The sequence below is a fragment of the Esox lucius genome, chromosome 20 (assembly GCF_011004845.1).
Source record: "Esox lucius isolate fEsoLuc1 chromosome 20, fEsoLuc1.pri, whole genome shotgun sequence".
In the NCBI taxonomy this organism is placed as follows: Eukaryota; Metazoa; Chordata; class Actinopteri; order Esociformes; family Esocidae; genus Esox; species Esox lucius.
This window is the reverse complement of record NC_047588.1, coordinates 29,626,727-29,652,138: the sequence shown is the minus strand read 5'-3', so window position 1 is coordinate 29,652,138 and position 25,412 is coordinate 29,626,727. Positions and strand designations below refer to the sequence as shown.

Below are 25,412 nucleotides of genomic sequence, written 5' to 3'. Positions count from 1 at the left end.
CCTGTATTAATAGCACCTGTTTGAACTTGTTATCAGTATGAAAGACACCTGTCCACAACCTCAAACAGTCACACTCCAAACTCCACTGTGAAATCAACTGTGGGAGCAATTATAAGAAAATGGAAGACATACAAGACCACTGATAATCTCCTTCAATCCGGGGCTCCACACAAGATCTCACCCCTGGGGTCAAAATGATCACAAGAACGATGAGCAAAAATCCCAGAACCGCACAGGGGGATCTAGTGAATGACCTGCAGAGAGCTGGGACCAAAGTAACAAAGGCTACCATCAGTAACACACTACGCCGCCAGGGACTCAAATCCTGCAGTGCCAGACGTGTCCCCCTGCTTATGCAGGCCCGTCTGAGGTTTGCTAGAGAGCATTTGGATGGTCCAGAAGAGGATTGGGAGAATGTCAAATGAAACCAAAATATAACATTTTGGTAAAACCTCAACTTTGTCGTGTTTGGAGGAGAAAGAATGCTGAGTTGCATCCAAAGAACACCATACCTACTGTGAAGCATGGAGGTGGAAACATCATGCTTTGGGGCTGTTTTTCTGCAAAGGGACCAGGACGACTGATCCGTGTAAAGGAAAGAATGAATGGGGCCATGCATCGTGAGATTTTGAGTGAAAACCTCCTTCCATCAGCAAGGGCATTGAAGATGAAACGTGGCTGGGTCATTCAGCATGACAATGATCCCAAACACACCGCCAGGGCAACGAAGGAGTGGCTTCGTAAGAAGCATTTCAAGGTCCTGGAGTGGCCTAGCCAGTCACCAGATCTCAACCCCATAGAAAATCTTTGGAGGGAGTTGAAAGTCTGTGTTGCCCAGCGACAGCCCCAAAACAACACTGCTCTAGAGGAGATCTGCATGGAGGAATGGGCCAAAATACCAGCAACAGTGTGTGAAAACCTTGTGAAGACATACAGAAAACGTTTGACCTCTGTCATTGCCAACAAAGCATATATAACAAAGTATTGAGATGAACTTTTGTTATCGACCAAATACATATTTTACACCATCATTTACCAATAAATTCATAAAAAATCCTACAATGTGATTTCCTGAATTACAGGCTCCTATTTTTTTAAGTGGGAGAACTTGCACAATTGGTGGCTGACTAAATACTTTTTTGCCCCACTGTATTTGATAATGCAGCTGCCCCTGTAGGTGAGTCAATGTAACACACATAAGTAAACATTATTGTCAACCACAGAGTTATTCTAGGATTTATTAACACCAGGACCGTTTTTAGATTTATAATCACAACACGATACTAAATATACAAAACTCCTTACATTCCATCATACAAAACAATGAGCAGATACTAGATATATTGTACAGAAACACATAGACCATTATAATTTTACCTTCTGTATTGACCTGTCTCCCTTTCCGTACCCTGGGCTGATCCTGTACACAGATATTGGCCCTCCTCTATATATTCAGATTTCTTCAGTGCTTTGTTCATATTATAGGACTGGTGTGCTGATGACCTCACTCCCTCTCACTCCACGTAGAAGTTGACCCAAACCACGGATGTGACTTGTGCGTAGGCCAGTTAAGACTTCAAACTCCTAGAGATACTTCACTGCTTCGAAAAAGTCCCTGTGCAGTCCAAAATGTGATTTCACTACGTAAACATGACATTTCCACACTATTAGACAAAATAACACTGAAATGATAAAGATCATGAAGCCTTTTCTGTGTGAGAGCTCTTCAAAACAAAACAAAAATCCCTTCGGATGGTACAATAGGCCAACTTATGTTACAAAGCTGATTTGATTATAACAGACCAATGACTCTTAATCTGTTTAAGGGACCGGAATGTAAACTGACCTATCAGCGAATCAGGAATGAGTTTGTAAAATTCATTGTGAAAAACCTTAAACAGTCAAACATTCAGACAGGGCATTTCAAAGGCTAAATGAGGCAAATGTAAATAAATTATAAAAAATATATATCTTTGCGTTATTTGCATTAAATAAACACACACAAAAAGTGATTTATGAGACATAGTAATTATTATTATTTTAACTTAAAAGACTGTAATGGAATGGAAACGACAAAGTGTATCATGAATTCCTCTTTAGCTTAGCGGGTTAAGTACTTCAAGGCAATCATTTTCAATTGACACATTGATGTCAACAAACCCTCCTGTTGCCAGTTCCCACCAGGGCAGTTTTCCCCTCAGTCAGCACTGAGATTCAAGCTGAACACCGTTTGGTTGCAGGTCGGCTTCTCCAACCTCAAGGCTACTGCCTTCCCTGTGTCATTTGTGAGGATGGCGTAGTACCACCTCCACTGGCCCAGGGGGCAGTTTTCGGATCAGGTTCCAGGCCTCCAGTCTCCTTAATCCCACCAGACTCACACCCTGAATCTCCAACACCTCGTCCCCTGCAGACACCTCGTTCACCGGGCCACCTGGGAATGTAGTGGGGTAGATGTCATTCACAGGTCAGTTCCTCTAGCCTGGGGTCATGTACTGTATGTGTTGGTAGGTCGACCCCTCACCCAGGAAGACTTTCTGTACTGTGAGGGGTCTGTCTCCAAGAGGGGAACCCACTCCTCCCTCCAGACTGAAGCCCAGGTCTCTGCTACGCTTCTCCAGCCTCACACACACCCTCTGACCTAACACACACGCACAGGACACACACACAGACATGGTCAACACAACTCACACACAGAAACCTACGTCCTTAAATGTACATTTTTCCCCCAACCGTGATTTTAACATTTTCCCTAAATTATTACACATTTTTAAAAATCAGTCTGTTCACCACACACAGTTAAAATGACTTCCACATGTATCTAAATTTAAATCAGGTTCTGGGAGATCAATGGTAAAACATACAAGCATATTAATGAATATTGTTCTACTTAAAAAAAGAAAAACTTTTCACCACAGTGTAAAGACATGCTGAGCTATTAAGAGCTAAGACAACAATTCAACATCCTGAGGGATCTCACCTATGTTAGCAGTCTGTGTCTGTCCTTGAGTGTCAGTTGCCATCCTTCCCTTCTGAGGGTCTGTGAACCCTCCTCTACGCAGCACCACCACAGCCATTCCTCGAGACCGAGACCTCTTCAATGTCCTCAGCACCTCCAAGTGGGTGGAACCACTCAGCGCTGTGCCGTTGATTGACAGGACCTTGTCGCCCTCCCGAATGGATCCCTCCTTGGCTGCCACACCTTCCGGGAAAACCTTGTGGACCTGGAAGAAAAACACCAGAGAAGTGAAACCATGATTCATGGGGTTTAGGTCAGTCGGCCCCTGAATTGGCTGGGCGACTTGAGGTGGTCACACAGATACTTGGAAGCACCACTGCACGGTGGAATGTTTGACTCACCGTGACAGGTTTATTTTGGTCCACTCCTCCGGCCATGGTGAATCCCAGCCCCACACCAATGTCCTTATGGAGAACCACCACCTGCACGTCCTCATAGTTCTACGGGGTGAGGGATGGGGGTTGGGGTGAGGGATGGGGGGTGATTTGGGGAGGTTGAATGGGGTGGAATGAAATGGCCCTTGAGCATTAACAAATACAGATGCTATTAAAGACATCATTCAGCATGTTTTCACTTTTCCTGTTGCGGAGTGATATCCCATGCTTAAGCAGCACACAGTAATGTACACAGAAAGGGTAAAACATGTCCAGTGGGCCTTTCCCTTGACGAACAATAGACGAGCAATGAAGAATAAAGAAGCCCCCTCCCATAACCCACTACTGACACATACTGCGTTTCAGCTGTTGAGGGAGAGTCTGAGAGTATGTTTTGCTTTTACCTGCAGTGCCGTGTCCCCCAGACCCCTGACATCATCCAGCAGGCGGTCAAGCTCATCGGTGCCCAGGACGGACACACAGGAGAAGGCCGATGTGTCAGACGACAGGCTGACTGACCGGCCCGACATCCACTCCTCACTGTCTGAGGACGACTGGGAATCGTAGTCCACCCCTCCAAAGTTACACAGCTCTGCTAGGCTGGTGAGCAGAGACGCGGTGGAGGAATAATCAGGACAGAGTGTGAAGACCAAGTAGATGAAGATCAGGTTACATGCTTGGAAAAAGTAAACTTACATGAACATTTGCTCATGAGGAATAGGTATTTCTTCACCCACCAGTCATCAGAATGTCTGAATTTCTTGATAAATTATTTGGCATTGAAAGTTAATATACTCTTCCAATCTACACCCAGCACAACCAGAGGACTGGTCACACGCCAGAGCCTGGTTTTTATCCAGGTTTTTTCCTAAGGTTTTCCATCTTATGCTTGGTTTTGGGGGTTTAGACTGGGAACCAGTAAAAGAACATTCTGACAGCTGGGTATAAAAAAATGTATTTGATGAAAACATATGTATCCTAATTCATACAGTATGTTGTTACCATCAAGCTTATATATAACATGTCTTTTTTTGCTTTAAAAGGTACATATAAAAATAAATAAACAGAATTTTCCAGAATTTGAGTCCCCCACCTAAGAGAAAAGCTCTTGCGATCGGTTTGGCTCATGGCGCTGGTGACGGTCACCGACGACTCTGCGGAGTCGGAGTCGTAGTTAGAGTCCTCATCCTTCTCAGTTCCTTCATCGTCCGTATCATCATCATCACTCCCTTCCCCCTCATCTGAGTTCCAGTGGGCCACAGGGAGCAACAGGGGGAGGCTGCTCTGGGAGAGTGTGCTGGAGGAGGAGGAGGTTAGGGGGAAGGACAATAAACCACTCCCCAGGCCCGAATGTGAGACTGGTGGGTCTGAAGTGACCTGGCTCTGGGCTGTGTGCGTGGAGACCGGACGGACCTCAACAGTTGTCACAGCTGAATCCACATCTTGTTTAGTTGGCAGGGGGGAGGTAGTGACTTGGGAGAGAGAGGTGCAGGGTTTGTTCTGTGGGCAGAAAGTTGAGTTCTGGGGGTAAAAGGGGGAGTTCTGGGGGGTGTTGGTAGGTGTTTTGTCATCATCGCTTAGCGGAGATGACAGGTTAGGCAAATCTCTACTGTTAAGCCTTTTAGACTGGTCAGAGATCACCTCAGAGTTCTGATAGTTAGAGAGCTGGTAGGGGGACGTATCTACAGGAACTGCTGTGTTGGTGTCACTTCCTCCCAACTCCTGGGACGTGACTGTGTGTCTGTGGCCATCTGGCACATCAATGTCAACATCTCTGTGAGAGTCTCTGTTGGTTCTATCATTCAGAGGGAGCTCTAGTCTCCCCTTGTGGTTGTACAATGTGCCAGAGCCAACTGACTGATCTTCTGCAGCCTCTCTCTCCCTGCTCCCCAACTTCATCCCCACCAGATCATTAGACATGGACCTCAATGCCCAGCCTGTACCTGACTTTCTCCCTCCCCCCTCTTCAGGCGCTGCCTCCCGTCCTCTCGCTTCACCTGGTGCCTGATCCAATTCACTCTTCTTTGCCTCTTCTCCTTGTCCTCTTCCTCGATCCCCTCTAAAAATGCGCCCCTGCCCTCCTCCCCTCACCCCGCCTGCCCCTCTCTCTGTCACACTCTTCCAAGCCTGGGCTTCACCAGGCTGCTCGGGGACAGAGTAAGCCCGTCGGTAGTTGGCCGTCGGGACATGAGCCTTCTGTGTCAGAGCTTCAAACTGGTGAATTTTATTCCTCACACTGGCTGCTAAGGGTACTATAGCTTTCCCTGGTAACATGTTTTTTTCATCATTTGGTGACGTTATAATCTGTGGGGGGTCGGCTTCAAACACATCTTCTGATAGGCTCCCTTCCCGCACCAAGCCTCTAGCAGAAGTCGTGCTCCAATCACATGTGTCCGTTTTCCCATTAAACTGATTGGCCAGATGGAAGTTGGATCCCGTAGAGACACCTACACCAGGTGCTGTGATAGGCTGGGGTTCTCTGGTGTGTGTCAGTGATTGGCTGTGCTGGGGGGGAGCATTTTCTTTCACTAAAGGTGCATTTGATGCTTTGTCCAATTGATGCTTTGTCATGGCTCTATCCAGAGACAGGGTGCCCAAATTCATATCCCCTCTACCTGTCACCTTTTTACCCTCCTCAGGAAGTCTGCCCTGGACCAGACCCCGCTTCTGTTCCCCTGAAGGTCTGTCCCTGGTCCTTTGTGATACAGGCGACAAAGAGAAACCCAAATCAGATAACTTTGTCGTGCTTCTCTGATCTCTCTGGAGTGTGTGTGTAGTATTCTGTTCACCCAGGGGTGTGTGAGAGCGCAGGGTGTTCATCTCCCCCTTCGGTAGTCGTTTGGGGAAGGTTCCCGCTGTCTCCACCCTCCATTGTCCACCAAGGGGGGAGGATACAGGGGGCGTGGAGGGAGAGGAGGTGCCAGAGTCTGTGGTCAACCTCCTGCCATTGGCCACTGTATCTTCGGAATCCCCCTCAGAGAGACGCCAGTCTCCTACAGGCGCTGAGAAACGTTTGGTTCTGGTTGAGTCTTTCACAGCCTCTTCTTTAAAAGCTGTTTTATCAGGTCCACTGGATCCATAGAGTTTTTCTATCCGATCCCAAATAGTCTGACCCTGGGAAGATCCAATGGATCCGCCCACTGGTTCCCTGACCCCTGACGAAGGACGAGGACCTGACCTCAGCCTGGTGGGGAAGGACAGACCCCCACTGGCTTTGTCCAGAAGGGCAACATGTCCTTGACCCACGGAGGACACCCCTTGAACAGGGGAAACCTCTGACCCAGACCCCCCGATGGGGGTGCAAATCTTACTAGGCCCAGCTGAGTTAAAAGCCTTCACCCTGGACATCACTTTGTTCTCTCCTGCCCCCCAATTCTCAAAACACTCTGCCCTTTTTACCATGGTTCCCCTAGGGTTCTCAGAACACCCCAGCACCCCAGTCCAAAGACCCTGGTCAGAACTGTCCACCTCTCCTCTCCTATCCAAACTCTTACTCCTGTTGTACAGGTTCATCCCCTTCCACTCGGTCCTGCCCCGGCCTCCAGCCAACTGACCCCGATCGTTGCAGTTTCCGGCGCTGTCGCTGCTATCCTCTCTGATCAGTTTCCTCGTGCCGCCATTCTGGCTCAACTGCCCAGCGGCCATCGTGGCGCCCACTGGGTATTTCCACACAGCAGGGGGTATGGGTCCGGTGAGAGTCAAATCTAGTTTGTTGAAAATCCAGAAGTTATGGTTCAAGCATGTGTTTATATCTCAGTAAATATTCCTTTTTGGACAGCCTTAACAACACCCTTGGATTAGTGGCAGCAGGCCTAGTCAGTTCCTAAACGAAGAAGTGGAAGGACTGCACTGTTTTCATGACCAACAGCCACGCATTAGTAGGCCATCCAAAGGTTTGAGAGTCCATCGATGAAGATTCTCAGCATTTCTGTCTCCCACACACTCAGAGATGATTGTTAGTTCTCCTTCTCTCTCCCTCTCGGTCCATCCCTCTTTATGTCTCTGGGGTGTCGGCTCCAGTAGCTAAAAAGAATTCCAATGTATTCAAGTTTTTCTGGAAAGCAGTCACACGAAAGTCTCCGAACCCTGCAAACATAAACAAATAGTGCTTTGTGTCATGTATAACATGTTATGTAACATAAAGAAAACATTAAATCTTACTTTTACAGAGAAATCCAGATTTTTAAATCCATTTTTAGGGACGCTGAGGAAACGGCATTCTGAACACTATGGTCAAATGTAATGATAGGTACTCTTATGAGGACTGTGGCCAGATTACAGTCATCACAAAGGACGAGAGGGAGTGAGAAAGAGAGACATAGAGAGAAAGAGATAAAGTGTGCGAGAGAGAGTTAGAGAGAACCCAAAGAGCCAGAACAACAACAATCACCCCCCGAAAAAATTCTACTGAAAAAAATAAAATACCAAAGAGTATAGTGAGTCTCCACCCAACCACAGTCTCGGCAAGGTAAGACTATCATCAGTGGACCTCCTCTGCCGTTCATACATTCCCTTCATGCTGACTCAATGGGTCCATTCACATATGAGGTCTGCCTCTGGACACATAGAGTCACAACCTAAACACAGCCCTTAACCACGTGTTGCCTAATGCCTGTTTACACAGGAAACATACCTCACTCAACACAACCTGAATACAAACTGGAAAAACTCATTAGACAACAATCCACACTGACACCTGGAAACAATGTATTACACATACAAAACAAACTTCGGTTCTCTCTCTCTCTCGCTCTCTGTCTCACGTGCACACGCACACACGTACATAAACACATGCATCCATTTTCCCCCCAACTTCAAAAATCAGAGACATTCAAAGTGCTACACAAAGAGCTCAGTCAAACGGAGTCGAATGCGATCAGATAAGATTGTCACAGAAGCGGAACTAAGTAAAGCTATTTTACATGTAGTCTGTACGGGCATCACATTCAAATGGAGCTAGCAATAGCTAACCGATATGTACAGTAAGGCACTGTTGACCTGAACAAACCCTGTAGGAATCAGCCCTCAACTCTGTGGTTGCAATCAGCATATTCCACTTAACAGAAACACCATCTACGAGTTTCTCACATTTGAATCGCAATTCATTTCGGCTCTCAGGACAGTGTACTAGCTCCTCACTCTCAGTTCAGTTTAGACTTCATTGCAAAACAAACTGGTTCAAAATTGTGAATCGGCTGTGTTATTATATTCTTGATACAATCCTAAATGTCTGTCTGGTGGACCAAATAGGATCCAATCCTTCACATCTGAAGGCCAACACCAACCAATGTCCCAGCACAAATAGGCTATATATTAAACCTATCTTTAAAGAAAAAAGACATGGCAAAATATAAAAAGAAGACAAAATCCAAGCGTGTACTGTTATTACCCAGTTATTGTCCCAGGTATCAGTTTACAGAAACACCTGTTCTCCCAGGTCACAAAGGACTTCCACCTGTGTATCCACGGGCAACGAAATGGCCCTGTTCCCTTTAACGCCAAACTAAACAAAGACAAACCCAAAGCACACATACACACACTTTACCTTGGACACTGAGACACTTAAGAGTCAAAGCTGATGGAATCAGAGGCCGTGTTATGGTGTTGTAGTGAGTAGTGAGTAGTCCTGCCCTCATCATCCTCCAATCGCTCTCTGTCATCTTTGCAAGATGTATCTTTACAGCAACCTACCACACTGGTTAGTCCCTTTCTCCTCTCTCCTCCCCTTCCATTGTTACTCACTCCTTCCTTATGCTTACAGAACGGCATTCCAGACTCGCTCAGTGTCCCGCACACATACATTCCACCGGACAGCCAATCAAAATCAATCTCTCATTCTCCATGTATGACAACGCCACAGCCAGAGGGCTAGGGTTCTGGTAGCAATGTGAACCTGAGAGAAGGAAAGAGGGAAAGACTTAAGGTAAGGTGAGAGGATTATGTCTGAAGAGGGTTTGACGTTCTTTACCAATCAGAGTTGAACATGTAACCTGTGCAGTGATACTTCACCAGGGAGTCCATGACAACTGGACCAGCTAGCTAGCAAATATGACGCACTAGGCAGGAAACTGCAATTACCTGCTGGTTGTCCATTTCTGGAGATATCTATTAGACAAGTAAACCAGCAGAGACCTTGAGACAAAGGGAACGTTGAACGTGAAAGTGTTGTAAAATACATCTAACACTAAGAGCGTTTTATTTGGTTCAAAACATTCTGTAAGGACAAAGGCTCAACTGAATTTATGCATAAAAGCTGTGCCTATTGAGCAGATTGATGAAGCTAAAGACAGTCAAGTCATTCAGACAAATGTCTGTTTTATTTGTTTTAAAATTTTTTAATTAAGCTCAGAAAAATACAATCATAAAAAAAACAAAAAAAAACAGGTATGTGCTTTTTGTTATTTTTGTTCTAAATTCAAAACATACAAAAAGACAGACAGGGGCTTTAAAAAAGGAGGGACAACAAAAAATAAACAAGAAACCTCTTGAAAATCGAACCTGGGTCGCCCACGTGAAAGATACAGTGAAACTGACTAACTTTTCTTAATAAGTTTACCTCCACCACAAATAGCGTCTATGAACTGTTAGCTTTTGCCACTGGCCGTTTGAACAGCTTATTAACCAGTAATAGGCTTACTGGTATCTACCTACATCTTAAGAATAATCATAAGAATTGAGCAATTGCAAGCGAGACTGAAGGCCATATAACTGCCTACAATTTCTGGTTTCGGTTTTAACCAGCAAAAGTTCAGTCAATACGGAATAATTCACAATGCGTACTCCGCTTCATCTGCGAGAACATACGACCTTGGGAACTATAGTTCACAAGTTCGCTTCTATAACTACTAGGCTATTTAACAAGGGGTAGTCAGGCGGTCACTCACTCACTATGAGACATTTGCTCTTCTTACATGGTCTGGCAAAAATTGCATTTATTTTTGAATTCAATAAAATAAAATAAAAACATTTTTAATGTGTTCCTCAGTTTTGTACATACAAAATGGCTAATTTGTTGATACAATATCTGAGGAAGTTTTTTCGAGGAAGGTTGTAGCCTTCTCTTAGTTTATCAAAGGAGGCAAACATTTCTTTGATGTTTAGATCAGTTGTCTAAAGTCAAAGCACACCTTTAGGCCTATTTGTTTCCAACTAATTATAACTATATTAGGACTTCTCAACTTGGCTAGGAGACAAAAACATTGATAATCCTATTTCAGAGTGTCATAACAAAGGGTCTGAATACTTATGTATGTGAGATATTTCTACGTCTTATTGGCAAATTTGCTAAATATTCTAAAAACCTGTTTTTGCTTTGCTGTCATTATGGAGTATTATCTGTAGATTGATGGTAAAAAGTCAATAACACAACAAAATGTGAAGGGGTTTGAATAATTTTCAAAGGCACTGCAGATCATTTTACATGTGTGTGGAACTGTAGTCTGTGATCAGAGACTTGTTTGGAGTGCGATTCAAAGTGTGTGCCCAGAGAATTGAGACTGGGCTTGGGTGGGAGTGAAAGCAGTCTCTATCATTCTTCTGACAACTGCCTTTCTTAGGGTGTAAAGCACCAGCAGTGCTGAGAAAACCTTACCTGCTCTTCTGAAGGTGGACCTCAAGGGTAAGGTCTTCAATTTTTATTTTCAAATGTTGGAGGTACCAAAGGCAGTATCGCAATGTTAACCTGAATTCCTCTAAAATATGTCTGTTGTAAAAACATATTTTACACAAAACTAGACCATTATTTAAGCTCTGGTCTTGTATGATCTGGACAACTGTCCAGCAGTATGGTCCAGTGGGGTAAAGAAAAAACTAGCAAAGCTACAGCGTGTTTAAAACAAAGCAGCACTATCTGCATTATCTGAGGCCTGACAAGAAATTGGCTGCTCCTTTTGGGTTTTCTTGATAAATGTCAGAGTCCAAATATTCAACATATAATCAAATAACACAGCTCCAATGGCCATGATACTCCAGAGGTCTGTGCAAAGTCTAAAACCCATGGCAACGCACAGTCATGTTCAGAGCCATGATCACATCCTGAATTAATCAATTGCACAGCAGAACTACCTTTTTAAATCTTAGAACAACCTTTCATATCTGAATGAGGACTTAAAAGATAAACACAAACACACACATATATACACTCAACCTAACACAGGGACACAATCTTCACACATTGTTTATAAGTTGTATTGTTCTATTTTACATTTGTAAATCTGTCTTAGCACAGGAAGAGTAGCTGCTGTTTTGGCTGGAGCAATTGGGAAACTAAATTAAACAACTGAACAATTCAGGGTTCAGACAACTGACAACAACTATCCTCTGCTCAGTTGAATACTGTAGGTCAGAAGCACATAGCCACATAGTGAATCTCATATATCTGTCAACTCTGTTCAGTGTCCTTTTGATGCCCATGATTAGTGCAGATCTGGACAGGAGAGGATCTGCATTATAAGAAATAATTGAATTAAACATTTGTAATGTGGTTTCAAAACCATTTACCTCAGTATAGTAGTCTGCTCCAGTCTGTAGTGAGAAGAGTGAGCTGTCAGAAGAATTAGCTGCAAGACTTGACTTCCTTCCTGAGGAGACGAAAAGGAAGCATGAAAACCCCAACGGTTGAGACATCTGCATCATACTCCTACTGACAGTACAAAATACTATGTGCCAAACAACTTCCTTTCCTCGTCTCCTTTCCTTCATGACCACCGTCTCTACAGCAGTGTTTCCTCTAGATGTGCCAGGGATGTGAGGGCAGCATTGTTTATTCTCAGTTCCAGAATGTGGCTTGAGTGGGCAGCTGAACAACCAGCCACACTGCATGAGAATATAAACACACACAAACACAGGCAGGCGGGCGAGCGGGTAATCACTCACTCAACCAACTCACTCATTTTTATGCACTTACTAACTCTCTCGTCCGTATTATACTTGTTATGAGTCCTTGCCTCAAACGCCGGAAACGGTTACCATATAGCAGCCGAAGAACTGTGAAGTGATTTGATAACACTGACAATAGATGATTGACTGATGGCTGTAGTATATGACACTGTATACAATGATTAGGATATCGATTCACTTTAAACCACTCTCCCGAGCTGCCTTTGATTGCCACAGTGATATTGGCCTGTGTTTATACCATTACCAACCCAAGCCCATGTAAACACAGCACAAAGGAACAGCCCAGGGGCAAAGACCCCCTATATCACCTCTTAACCCACCTCTACCACACTTTCTGTCAGAAACAGTCGTTTCAGGACAGATGAGAACCATGATACATCATTACCTTGTTTGGCCATTGTGTGGACTAGGCCCCAACATCGTTGAACGTTGACTAAAAGTATGAAAGGTGAATGGAATTCGGTGTCATTTTGTTGTCATAGGAGTCATAGGTTTTGTTTTTAGGTATTTTTTCACCCTACCTAAAAAAGAATCTATATTGAAATGTGTCAATGACAGAGAATTTGTCATATTTGAATGAAGGTGAGTTGGTCCTTAAACACTATCTCTGCTGTATGTACTGTAGAAGCCTGCTGTTGGTTAGTTCTTGAGCTCTGGCTTGGGGGACAAAGAGGTCTGATGTTCACATCCGCAACTCCAGAACTTTCTTCCACCCACTGATGTCCCTTGTCAGAAGAACGGCTGCTCTGTGTCTGCTGGGACAAACATGAACGTAAATCATTTCCCAACTCATACTGCCTTCACAGATAGCTGAAACAGATTATAATTATCATATTTTGCATAGATTTCAGAGGATGTGAAAGCAATAGGTTTACAGGCCTATTACTGCAGCAACAGGCCTACTACCATCATATACTGTACGTACAGGGTTGGAGAGTAACTGATTCAATTTACTGTTTTTTGTTTTCTGCTACACATTACGGATGACAAAAATATTGTAATCAGATTAAAGTTATTCTTGAAAAAATGTATTATTACTTTTTAGATTACTTTTAAATTATTTGGCTGCTGATTATATTTACTTTAAGATAAGAAATCAGGTGTAAATCACAGTTTATTTCTGTATCTTGCGTTTTGAAAATCAGTCGCTGGTGGCGTTTCTATAGGAAGCAAATACATGCTATAGAAACTTTTGCTGATTGATTGAAAATAAGATAACTCATGTACTCATGTCAGGTATTTAGACCCTTTATTCATCATCATCATCATCTTCTCCCACTTATCCGGGGCCGGGTCGCGGGGGCAGCCGTCTAAGCAGGGATGCCCAGACTTCCCTCTCCCCAGACACTTCCTCCAGCTCTTCCGGGGGAACACCGAGGCGTTCCCAGGCCAGCTGGGAGACATAGTCCCTCCAGCGTGTCCTAGGTCTTCCCCGGGGTCTCCTCCCGGTGGGACAGGACCGGAACACCTTCCCAGGAAGGCGTTCCGGAGGCATCCGAAACAGATGCCCAAGCCACCTCAGCTGACCCCTCTCGATGTGGAGGAGCAGCGGCTCTACTGTGAGCTCCTCCCGGGTGACCGAGCTTCTCACCCTATCTCTAAGGGATCGCCCGGCCACCCTGCGGAGAAAGCTCATTTCGGCCGCCTGTATCCGGGATCTTGTCCTTTCGGTCATGACCCAAAGCTCATGACCATAGGTGAGAGTAGGAACATAGATTGACCGGTAAATCGAGAGCGTCGCCTTGCGGCTCAGCTCTTTCTTCACCACGACAGACGAATACATCGACCGCATTACTGCAGAAGCTGCACCGATCCGTCTGTCAATCTCCCGTTCCATCCTTCCCTCACTCGTGAACAGGACCCCTAGATACTTAAACTCCTCCACTTGAGGCAGGCACTCTCCACCAACCTGAAGTGGGCAAGCCACCCTTTTCCGACTGAGGACCATGGCCTCGGATTTGGAGGTACTGATTTTCATCCCCACCGCTTCACACTCGGCTGCAAACCGTCCAAGTGCATGCTGAAGGTCCTGGCTTGAAGGGGCCAACACGACAACATCATCCGCAAAGAGCAGAGACGAAATCGTGTGGTCCCCAAACCTGACACCCTCCGGCCCCTGGCTGCGCCTAGAAATTCTGTCCATAAGAATTACAAACAGAACCGGTCACAAAGGGCAGCCCTGCCGGAGTCCAACATGCACAGGGAACAAGTCTGACTTACTGCCGGCAATGCGGACCAAGCTCCTGCTTCGGTCGTACAGGGACCTGACAGCCCTTAGCAAAGGACCCAGGACCCCATATTCCCGAAGCACCCTCCACAGGATGCCGCGAGGGACACAGTCGAATGCCTTCTCCAAATCCACAAAACACATATGGATTGGTTGGGCAAACTCCCATGAACCTTCCATCACCCCGTAGAGGGTATAGAGTGTTCCACGGCCTGGACGAAAACCACACTGTTCCTCCTGAATCCGAGGTTCTACTATCGGCCGTAAGGGGCAGGTGCAGAGAGGATCGGGCGGCAGTCGAAGGCGGGTGCCTAGACAACCCGATCCCTGGACACGGAAACCCTTTATTCAGTACTTTGTAAAAGCACCTTTAGCAGTGATGACAATTTATTTGGGTATGCGTCTACCAGTTTAGCACACCTGAATTTGGGCAGTTTCTCCTAGCTTCGCTGCAGACCCTCTCCAGGAAGGCGAAACAAGTCTCCCATAGCATGATGCTCCCGCTACCATTCTTCACCGTAGGGATGGTGTTATCCAATCGATGAGTGTCACCTTGTTGTCGCCAGACGTAGTTCTTAGTATTCAGGCCTCATAATTCAATTATGGTCATATCCACCAAGATAATCATTTTCTCATGCTCTCAGAGATGTTCAGGTTATATGTAATTTGCCTTTTACTTAGGAGTGGCTTTATCCACTCTACCATAAAGGCATGATTAATGGAGTGGTGATTAATGCTTGTCCTTCTGACAGGTTCTCCCATCTTTGCAGAAACATTCTTTGTTAGAGTGGTAAATGGGTTCTTGTCCATCTCTCTCACCAAGGTCCTTGGCCAGCTCTAGGAAGAGCCTGGGAAGTTTCAATATTTGAGCAATTGTTTTAGAACCTTCCCCAATTCTATGCCTCGAAACAATTCTATTTTGGTTGACCAATGAGAGATTTTTTCTCTGACATAGAGGATATTATATAGACAGGTATGAGACTTTCAAAATCATATCCAATCGATTGAATTTGGCACAAATGAACTCAGACCAAGTTCTTGAGGCATATCAAGGACAATTAAAGGACACAGGATACATCTGAGCCCAATCTGGAGTGTCATAGCAAATTATCTGAATATTTATGTACATGAGCTAATCAGATTTTCATATAAATTGGAACACATCTCTGAAAATATATTTTTGTTATGTCATTATGCTGTGTGTGTAGATTGAAGGGATACAAAAAAATGTATATTATATATATGTCCACAACACAACATAATGTGGAGAAAGTGATAGGGTCTGAATACATTCCAAAGGCTCTGTCCATAACCCTTAGGGTAAAATGCAAAATCAATTCATGACCAGCTATGTAAACTCTAACATTGACTGATTCCGAAATAGGTGTTGTTCAGTGGGTAATATTCAAATTTCTTATACAAAAGTAATGTGAAGGTAACTGTAAATGGTAAATATTTTTCTAATGCTATCAAATAAATAGTCAAAACCACTTTATGTCTGTTTAGGATTGTGGGGATACTATCCAAACGTAAGCAACAGCTTCTACACTTAAATAATTAAATGTTCTCTTCCACTGTCCCTAGATTATTCTCTAGAGACAGTTTAAGGATACATCCTTGTATTTTGTTTATTTACAAAGCACTCTTGCAGACATTTCTAGCATATCTCGCATAACTTACCATAGTATGATAACACAGGTTTGGTAGGATTTAATACCTCAAAGGTTGCTTCTGAACTGGGTAAAACTGCTTTCACTTTTCTTGACCACAGAAACATAATAAGCTCTGACATGAGCTTAGGTTTGAATTGGCCGCAGTGGCTGAACTAGAGTTTTATACATGGGGTGGCCACAGGGTGGCCAAGGCTATTTCGGGGCAGGCATAGACCATGACAGAGAATGTGTCTTAAACCCTAACCTGATGTCAAAGGAGTGTGAATTAATCCTGTGATTGCTGATTAGAGGTAGAATTTATAATTCACTTAACCAGGAGTTCCTTAATAGTTTGACCCACAAGGTAAACCACTATAATTTTTTAACACACTATAAATATTCTGTCTCTACCTCAGAACTGCAGCTAATTTCTTTTTCTCTCTCTCACACACACACACACACACATAGTACTGTACTCTCTCTCACACACATATTAAGTAACTTGGGTCACTCTGTATTCATGAATATAACTGGTTCTAAATTTCTAACATCCAAAATATTTTATAAAAACTAAGTTCAAGCACAAAGGAAGGAGATAAAAAGCATTTGTGTGTTACAGAAATTGCATAGTTTATTTACAAAAAAATTATATTTCAAAATAAAACACACTGCCATTTGACATGTATCAAGAAGAAAATTGACTTGGTTGGTGCCCATAAATAGCACAAACTTACAGTATCATACTTATTCCATATAAATCCCCATCCCCTGAACACAAACAACTAAAACTTCCATAACCACAGATATTAGCCATATTAGTAAAACATGAACACAACACATCACTGTTTTAGTGCTAGATATAGATTTTTCCAATACTCATAATGCTTTTCAAGTAGCTAGCGACCACTTCCCAGATCACAACAAAACTTTCATCATAATTATATCTAATGCGCATGCATTTATTTTTACAATGTAGCATTAACAACTATAAGGTTATATACCATTTACTGGGCACGACTTGAGCCCTTCGAGACATATTCCTCAGCTGGTGCTAATACATTTCAAACTAAACTCATGTTGTGTACGCGTGCTTGTGTTGGAAAGGCAAAAACAATATTCTACGGAGAACATTTCCTACTGTCCTATTAGTGTGTATAGGATAGAACTAATGAATACAATTAATAATACAATGTAAAAAAAATATTGGTTCCCCAAAAGATATTGGGTTCGTCAACCTTGAAATGGACCACAATTTTGTGTGTAATGACACCAGCAGAGGATCAGAAGCGCAGTTTGTATGTACACATCTAAAAAAAATCAGTAAGAAACACAATTTTTTCCCAAAAACCAAAGAACATCCCCATACCCAATGACGTATTACGGTTCTATTGATCATAAATAGCGGTGTATTTACTTGAAATCCGGATGGGTTTTTCCACAGTTGTCTTTCTGAGCTGAATGGTCCTTGTCGTTTCGTGGTAGAAAGTGTTCCTGGACAGAATAACCTTCCTCAGACTCTTGGTTACGTTCAAATATTTTCTAAAACGTTTTGGCTTGAAAACAAAGAGCTATCATGCATAAACAGAACGAAAACTAAGTTGGTAATCGCCATTATGGACCAGTGACCAGTGGTCCCATAGTGATGGAACACCACATGGGGCACCCATGTGGTGTTCCGTCACTATGGGATTGACCCCTATACCTTCCCATCATTCCTACATCATAGAGGTCATGTTTGCAAGCGTTATGACATAGTAGAAGTGCTGTTGGTGCTTGGGCATCAAGGAATCCACCTCTTAACAAAGAAACATTTTGATTCTCCAGCGCGTAATGGTGACCAGTTTAGGTCAAAATCTGCGATAACGATAGGAACACAAACTGTGTACCAATCTCTTCGTTAGAATGCCTAAATATTAGCTTAAGTCAGCCGTATGATTCTAATGATTACTTTTCTGGATATTTATAGAAATGTAGCCTACACTATGCACTATGTTTTGTTGGTGACCATTTTTGGTGGAGTCTACTTTTTATTTTGCTTTCAGCAACGTTAAAACGTTTTGCAACTGAACATGTCCCTGGTTGTTCATTCACATTCTCTGTTCGTTCTGTTGCATTCCATTTGTTTCTAGGTGATTAACTGTTTCAGTTGCAAAACAAATAGTGACAACCGAAACCTCGTCAATCAAAGCGTTTAATGAGATTTCGAAAAGCAAGTGGCGGTAAATTAAAATCATTCAACCAGACTACGCCGTCGAAAGGCACCGTTTGATGGAAAAAAAGCAGGAGAAGCAGATTGTTTTTTAAACCAATGAAAGTCTGATTCGCTAGACCACGTGAGAAACCCGGATGTCAACAAACTATTTCAGCTACAGGGGAGCGTCAACACTGTTGTTACCAATTTTTCGATGGATTAACCAATACTTGATAATCAATTCATATTTCAAACACTCGTATTTGCACGTAATAATTGGTACAATGTTAGTGTGCTGTTGATTGTTTTTATAGTTGGTTTGCGGCGCTGATTTTCAACATGAGATCCGATTCTCCTCTCTCGAGCGTCAACGTAGTGCTTGTTATGGCCTACGGAAGTCTGGTAAATATTGTCATTCAGCTGTCACCATAGTTTCACACTATCAGCACAACATGTTATCGGAACTATCGAAAATACAGCTATTGTGATCTCTTGTAATTTTCATTAATATGAATAATACTGTTCAAACCCAATTACATAACTTTCGCTTTTCAGACCAGAGGGGTATACTCAGTGGTGTTGTGGTGCCCGGAGAAGTGGGCATAAGGTAATCAGGGGCGTAGAATTAGGGGGGATGGTGGGGTCATGACCCCCCAATATTACAGACAGGTTAATGTGAACCGCCTGGAAAAGAGTGAAAATCCTGAGATTTTGCTAATGACTCATAATTGTATCCTAATTTAGTTAATTGGTGTTTGGTAATGAAGGGCCTACTTTGCATGAGCAACACTGACTCAATGACAAACAAGTAATTCCTAAGAATACAAGATGGCACCTTTATTCATATCAACTACTTTCTAAGTAATTAATAACTTCATTGTTAATCATAAATATAATAATAAATTATGTGTCAGGCAGTCATTCATGCAATGGTATGCAAAATCATCATCATATTAAACAGCTACTTCAATTAGGGTACAATCATTTAGCAAACAATTATTTAATTATCAATCATTGGGCACCTATTTGGAAGTTGAAAACAAACATTTCAGCATTTTGTCAACAATTATTAAATGATCAATATGTTTTGATTTGAAATGAAGCCAGAAAGGTAATCAGAAAGTAGCAACAGAACCTATCAAGTATTAACCCAACTCCAACCACTGAATCTATTGAGCAATGCAGAATACAGGTATAGAAGACACATACACATTGATAGTGTAGTAAGAACATTTACTTAAATTGTATTCCAAAACAGTTCAAAGGTTCTACCAAAAACAGTCAAACCTATGTGTGAGTGTGGGTGAGAAAGTAAGCGTGCGATTGATTGTGCGAGTGAGAGGGAGTGTACTGAATGAGTGTGTGCCCTGTGGCCTACACTATAGAGGTCTCTTTAGCTACTGATGCCTTTAAGCACAACTAACTTTTCAAAAGGTGTGGCATTTAGACGTCGTTGAAGGGGCCGGTTGATCAGTCCAGCAAAGGAAAATAAATGCTCTACTGGAGCTGAGGATGGGATGATTGTGTTAAACCTCCAAAAGGGTGCTTGATTAGGGGATACTGCTCCAAATATGCCAAGTACACGTTTCTTACCTTGTCCTTCTTCAGGTATGGATGCCTTTTCTGTTCTGATCTCAACGAGTCTGGGCAAATTACTGAGTAGGAACCAATCAGAGGCAGCATTTTTATGATGTCATCATTTATACTTCTCACTATTTTACAGTATTTTTAAGCTACAAAATACAAAACACTTAAGTATTTTGATACAAAATATGAAGCTATTTTTATCAAATACAAATGACAAAATTATATTTTGTATATGAAATACATATTTAAAATACATACATTCACAAATACCTCCCATCCCAGTCTAACACCATGTAGATACATTGGAAACCAAGTTTTGAACTACCCTAACCTACCCTGTTTCTTGCATCCTAACCAGAAGTTTTTGGACTTCATAGTAAATCTTTCACTGTCTATAGGTCTGGTCAATCATTGGTGTCTAAGAACAAAAAACATACAGTATACTCAGTAATTTACAATGAAAGTGCAAATAAGATGTCCCATTTACACCACAAGATTGCAATATTGTATTAAAAAGGCAAGCTATGAACCACGCTACGCCATATGAAAGCTGAAAGTTTTTAAATAAGAAATCTAGCTAACTGACTACCAGTCCTGATGTCAGCTTCCCTACCCGCATTTTCCAATTGAACTAGCTACCATTTCCAAAACAAAAAAATTGTCCACAATAGAGTTAGCTAGAAAACGTTAGCTAGCTAAGGCAGTTAACAAGGGAGTACTGCCAAACTGCAACATTGACAAATTGATTTACTGTACGGTACAGTCTGTACCAAATCCTTACCATGGAGGATCCGGTTGCTTTCTAAATCTTTCAAAATCTGAAAGTGCTCCAGCAGAGTTGGCAGTTTTGTCTGCTGCTCGACTATGTTTATTTGGTTGGACAAATTACAAAGATGTTCCATGAGTTCGTTTCATTTTGTAGTTCGGAAGTAACGTAGCCTATGGAAATATAATTTTGCCATCAGAGCTATGTCATACATCGGTCTCCGGCACATTATTTATTGGTCGTTTTTAATATGCTAATTGCGTTTGTAATAACTATGCGACTGGTTTATGTATGCACATTTTGCATGCTTTATCACAAAAATAATGTATATTGCATATACGTTGATTGTACTACATTCATAAGCATCAGTAAGAAGTCAGTATACACAGTATATGCCCGTAAACAAAAAAGTGGGTAGAAAGCGTAAACTTGCGTATACCCTCCTCTACACCACTGAGTATACTACAGTTCCATATACTCAGATTTAACTCGGGGTTATCAAGGAAAGTCAGGGTTGACAAACTGTTGTTAAACGGTACTATGGTGATTAACATATTTATAGGTGATAGGCGTTAACTTACTTGAGCTTGTTCGCGTTCGCCGAAAAGGGGTACCTTCGGCAGTTTTTGCACAATGGCTCGTGCTCGGTATTCTTCCCTGAAAGAACGCAGGTTTGTAATGTCAGGATATGAGGAGTTTAAAGAAAGGTTAACAGCTATAAATCTCACACCGTGGCGGCCAACAAAGCTTGGGAGGCTTGTTGGCAGCGCATCGCAAAGAGTAAACTCGTAGTGCAGTGTTCTTGTCTTATATTCTCTATTTTGTCTTATAAACTCTTCTTTTATTTGTAGTATGATTGAGATGGAAAGTAAGGACAAGTTAAAATGTCTATCTAAATATGTGAAAAATACTAAGAATAGTCAATTATGGCCTATAGGCACATGGGTACTCTCTGAAATTGATCAATTTGCTCACTGTTAATGATTTAAGATATAGGCTACTCCATAAAGCACCTAGGTTGTAGGGCTACTGTATGAATATAATGATCAAATATCTGAAAATGAATGCTGTGAAATTACTTCCTATTCACATAACCCCCCTCATGTTCTCCCAGGGGCGCTCTAATGGGAATACGCGTACTGTCAATCACACCAATCACCCTAGGGATTCCTATGGAAACAATGTGTTCTGTATATAGCATATGCCCAGCCTATGCATATTAAAAATAGAACAACTATTTTTTGCGATTTACTTACGATCACATAAAAAGCATACTTGATCTTAAGAACGCTTAAATGACCAGGGAACACAACAAATGCATCAAGCAGGTTAGTGAGAGCAAGTACCACCTTGCGACCTGCACGGATACAGTATTCTTGATCTGATGTTCAGCATCACTGGTGGAATGCATGAAACGGCCGCTGGCAAAATATCGCAAAGCTAGGCAAACTTGTCTGTTCGACAGTGAGGGCATTACTCCGACGAGTGGCATTAGATACGTCTGGCCATAGAAGCCGGCAAAAAGATATGGAATTCCCTCAGATGAGAATCGATAACTTTATTAGAAAACTTAATCGGGGTAAACTGGAATTACACATTCTGCCCTGCGGAGTGAGCATCACAATCCGGGCTGCCATGTCGATTGGGTCTTCCAAATGTGCCGGCCTTTTTGGGGGCGGAAGGGCTGTGCTTACGTTGGGTAACATCGAGTTAACCATGAAGATTACCCGCTCGGAAACTGCCATGACAGCATACCTCGGGTATTCACATTTCGTAGTACGGGTTAATCGGGAAGTTACACACGACGTCACTAAATTACTCCTGAAGTTACCTGGATAAGCCAGTTACCTCGCTTCGTAGTACACCCATCAGGTCATGAATGGGGATTGTAGATGGGTGTTTTAAACCACACCAAACATTTACATAGTTGTGAACCTTTCTGCCAACAAAACCAAACAGGAAAGAACCTATTGCCCTTTTGTTCTGTTTGCTTGTTGGTCTACAGCTGTTGGCTAAATGAATACATCTACGTATTAATTGAGCCTATGTATTAATTGAGCCTAATGTGTATTCATGTCACAAAACAAAAAAATAACATGCATTTTTCAGATAGAAATGGAATATACACACAGTGATTTGCATAGCAGTAACAAGGAATTAATAAAGGATTGGAGGTGAGTCCTCATCCTTCAAGGTCCCCTGTGTTGAGGGTTAGCATGGTGGATTGTGTAATGTACCCTCACCACTTGTGGACACAGCCTCAAGTACAGAAATCTGAGATATTAGGGTTGTTGCATGTCAAAAAAGATCTCATGTAATAACACACATTTTAAAGGGAGACCTAGCCAGAAATACGTTTTGTATGTTTGTGTCTCTGTCTTCAGGTGTTTGTGCTGCTCTTCATCTTTGTGAAGAGGCAGATAATGCGCTTTGCCGTGAAGTCTCGTAGAGGACCACACGTACCCCTGGGCCACAATGCTCCAAAAGTAAGAACATCTGTCCTCTGAACTCTTTGGAAAAGTCAGATGCTTGTCTGATCAGAAGGGCAGTTAGCAGATTGTTTATTGAAATTTTTTTTCACTTTCTTTACTTGCTGTGTCCTTTAGGATCTGAGACAGGAAATCGACTCCCGGCTTTCCAAGGTTCAGGAGATCCGCTTTGAGCCACGCCTGCTGTCTGAACAGGACGGTAGACTACAGAGCGCTGGTGAGAGAATACACACTCAGAACATTATATGGATGCATTGTCTAAAACAGTACATTCCTATAACTACAGCAGCCAAAAGGAGATCAACCTGTAAAATTGTGTTTTACAGGTTGCTATGACTACTTGTATAGAATGAGGGCACTTGATGCTATTAGAGACTCTGGTAAGTACTGTGCTGTTGTTTAACCCTGCACATCTCACTGATTAACCCATTAACTCTGCACGTCTCACTGATTAAAATATCTTTGTCAGATATTCCGTTCAGTGAGTTGGGAGGAACCCCCACCGCTGTGACTGGGAGGAGATTCCGAGCCTGGCTTCTGGAGCTGAGGAATTCTCATTCTCTGTTCCGCTGCCAGAGTTCCCTCATAGACACACTGCTGGAGGGCTACCACAATGCTCGCCATGGCACCGGGGTCTGTGTTTTTTTTGTCCATTTGTTTTAGCTAAGATTGAAAAGTCCTAAGAGATCCATACATTTCCTCATGGATGTGTGTCTTCTGCTTTCTGATTGTTCTTATGTATGCAGGTGTTTGGAGAAGCAGAGTTTGTCAAATACAAGGAGGCACTGAATGAACTGGCTTCTGTGTGAGTAGACACACTGCTTGCCTTCTAATGCCCATTATCTATGCAGTTGTCATGTGCTAAGACACTATAACTGTTATTCCTCAGTGTGAAGACCCAGTCAAGCTCGGCCAGTCTGAACCTGCATCACCAGTTAGCAGCTAAAGACCTGACCAGTACCCCCGAGTGTCCCCCCTCCACCTCCCCCACACAGGTCACATACCTGCCATCGGTAGGGCAACGTGCCAAACGACCCAAACACTTTCTGGAACTCAAGAACTTCAAAGACAACTACAACACCTTGGAGAGCACCTTCTAAGAACATCAATCTGCTATGGCACACGCTGATAAAAGAAAATCACTCGCTACAGCTGCCTCTTACAAACTTCAACTCCCTACAGCCGTGATGACTACAACTCCCTACAGTTGTGATGACTACAACTCCCTACAGTTGTGATGACTACAACTCCCTACAGTTGTGATGACTACAACTCCCTACAGTTGTGATGACTACAACTCCTTACAGCCGTGATGACTACAACCCCCTGCAGCCTTCATGACTACAACGCCCTACAAAACTCTTATGGCTTAAAATCCTACTGTTTTTTTTTTATCGCAGGCTCACGTTTCCTTCTTGATATCCAAAGTGGTCAGTAAATAGTAACTGTACTGGAGGTAACATATCCTGGGCTTTTAATGAATAATTCAAAGAGGTTGGTGATTGTAGTAGGAGTTAGTCAGTGCCACTATAGAAATGCGTTTCCTGGTAGGTTCATCCAGTTGGGATGACTGGAGCACTGCAGAGACAACAGTAATGTTACATTGCCTTATTAGAAGTGTTTGACACTGCATACAAGCTCTCATGCGTTGTACTGGGCCTTAAACCTTATTGTAAACTGTTTGCAGATTGATAATCATGTACGTTTTCAGATTTGGCCTATGCAAAAACAGACCAGACAAACTACAGTTTATATGAGGCGGACAGTGTTCTTGGAGACTTGTGAATAGAGGTAATGTTACGGTAGTTGAGCATTTGACATTCAGTCTGACCCCGGAAAGCTCCAGCACAGGTGTTCAGGCCTTTGTTGCAACTAGCACTATCACGCATCCAATCAGGTTGAGTTTATAAAATCCAGTTAGTCACAGTAGAGTTGGAACAGTACAGCCGTAAGCACTGCAGGACCTGGAGTAAAGATCTTTTAATTATTCCTGTATTACTTTTAGTATTACTGCTAGTATTACTGCTAGTAATGTTCAGTATTATTGTCCTGTTTACAGCACTTGTTTAGGGCACAGCCATATATTGCAATTTCTTGTTTACATCTTTTAAATTTGGCAGAGGCTTTTACCCCCAGTGACTTAAAGTTATTGTATTCATCTTGAGGTGCTGCCGTTAGCTAAAGGGCTAGCGTTCAAAGAACATAACAGTCT

At 42.8% G+C, this 25,412-nt stretch overlaps 2 protein-coding genes across 7 annotated transcripts; one reads left to right on the top strand and one right to left on the bottom strand.

Moving 5' to 3' along the window:
- Positions 1-1,224: 1,224 nt before the first annotated feature.
- On the bottom strand, positions 1,225-22,594 carry si:dkey-92i15.4. Of its 6 annotated transcripts, none has more exons than XM_034289007.1 (11): positions 20,281-22,594; positions 19,952-20,013; positions 17,582-17,658; positions 11,890-13,040; positions 8,936-9,283; positions 4,484-7,476; positions 3,795-3,990; positions 3,358-3,456; positions 2,978-3,221; positions 2,522-2,638; positions 1,225-2,431 (listed from the first exon to the last, which is right to left on the bottom strand). In XM_034289007.1, exons 6-11 carry the CDS (start codon positions 7,033-7,035, stop codon positions 2,280-2,282), a joined length of 3,360 nt encoding a protein of 1,119 aa, XP_034144898.1. In that variant the 5' UTR covers positions 7,036-7,476; positions 8,936-9,283; positions 11,890-13,040; positions 17,582-17,658; positions 19,952-20,013; positions 20,281-22,594; the 3' UTR covers positions 1,225-2,279. The 6 variants fall into 6 exon arrangements, with proteins under 6 accessions (XP_034144898.1, XP_034144896.1, XP_019896954.2 ...); XM_034289005.1 differs by lacking the exon at positions 8,936-9,283 and having other exon boundaries at positions 20,281-20,363; positions 20,727-22,594; XM_020041395.2 differs by lacking the exon at positions 8,936-9,283 and having other exon boundaries at positions 20,727-22,594.
- On the top strand, positions 18,491-24,526 carry c20h1orf43 (chromosome 20 C1orf43 homolog). The gene is made up of 7 exons (XM_010894442.5): positions 18,491-18,760; positions 23,096-23,197; positions 23,318-23,417; positions 23,527-23,580; positions 23,670-23,833; positions 23,947-24,005; positions 24,090-24,526. The coding sequence occupies exons 1-7, from the start codon at positions 18,698-18,700 to the stop codon at positions 24,298-24,300; spliced, it is 753 nt and encodes a 250-aa protein (XP_010892744.1). The 5' UTR covers positions 18,491-18,697; the 3' UTR covers positions 24,301-24,526.
- Positions 24,527-25,412: the final 886 nt, after the last annotated feature.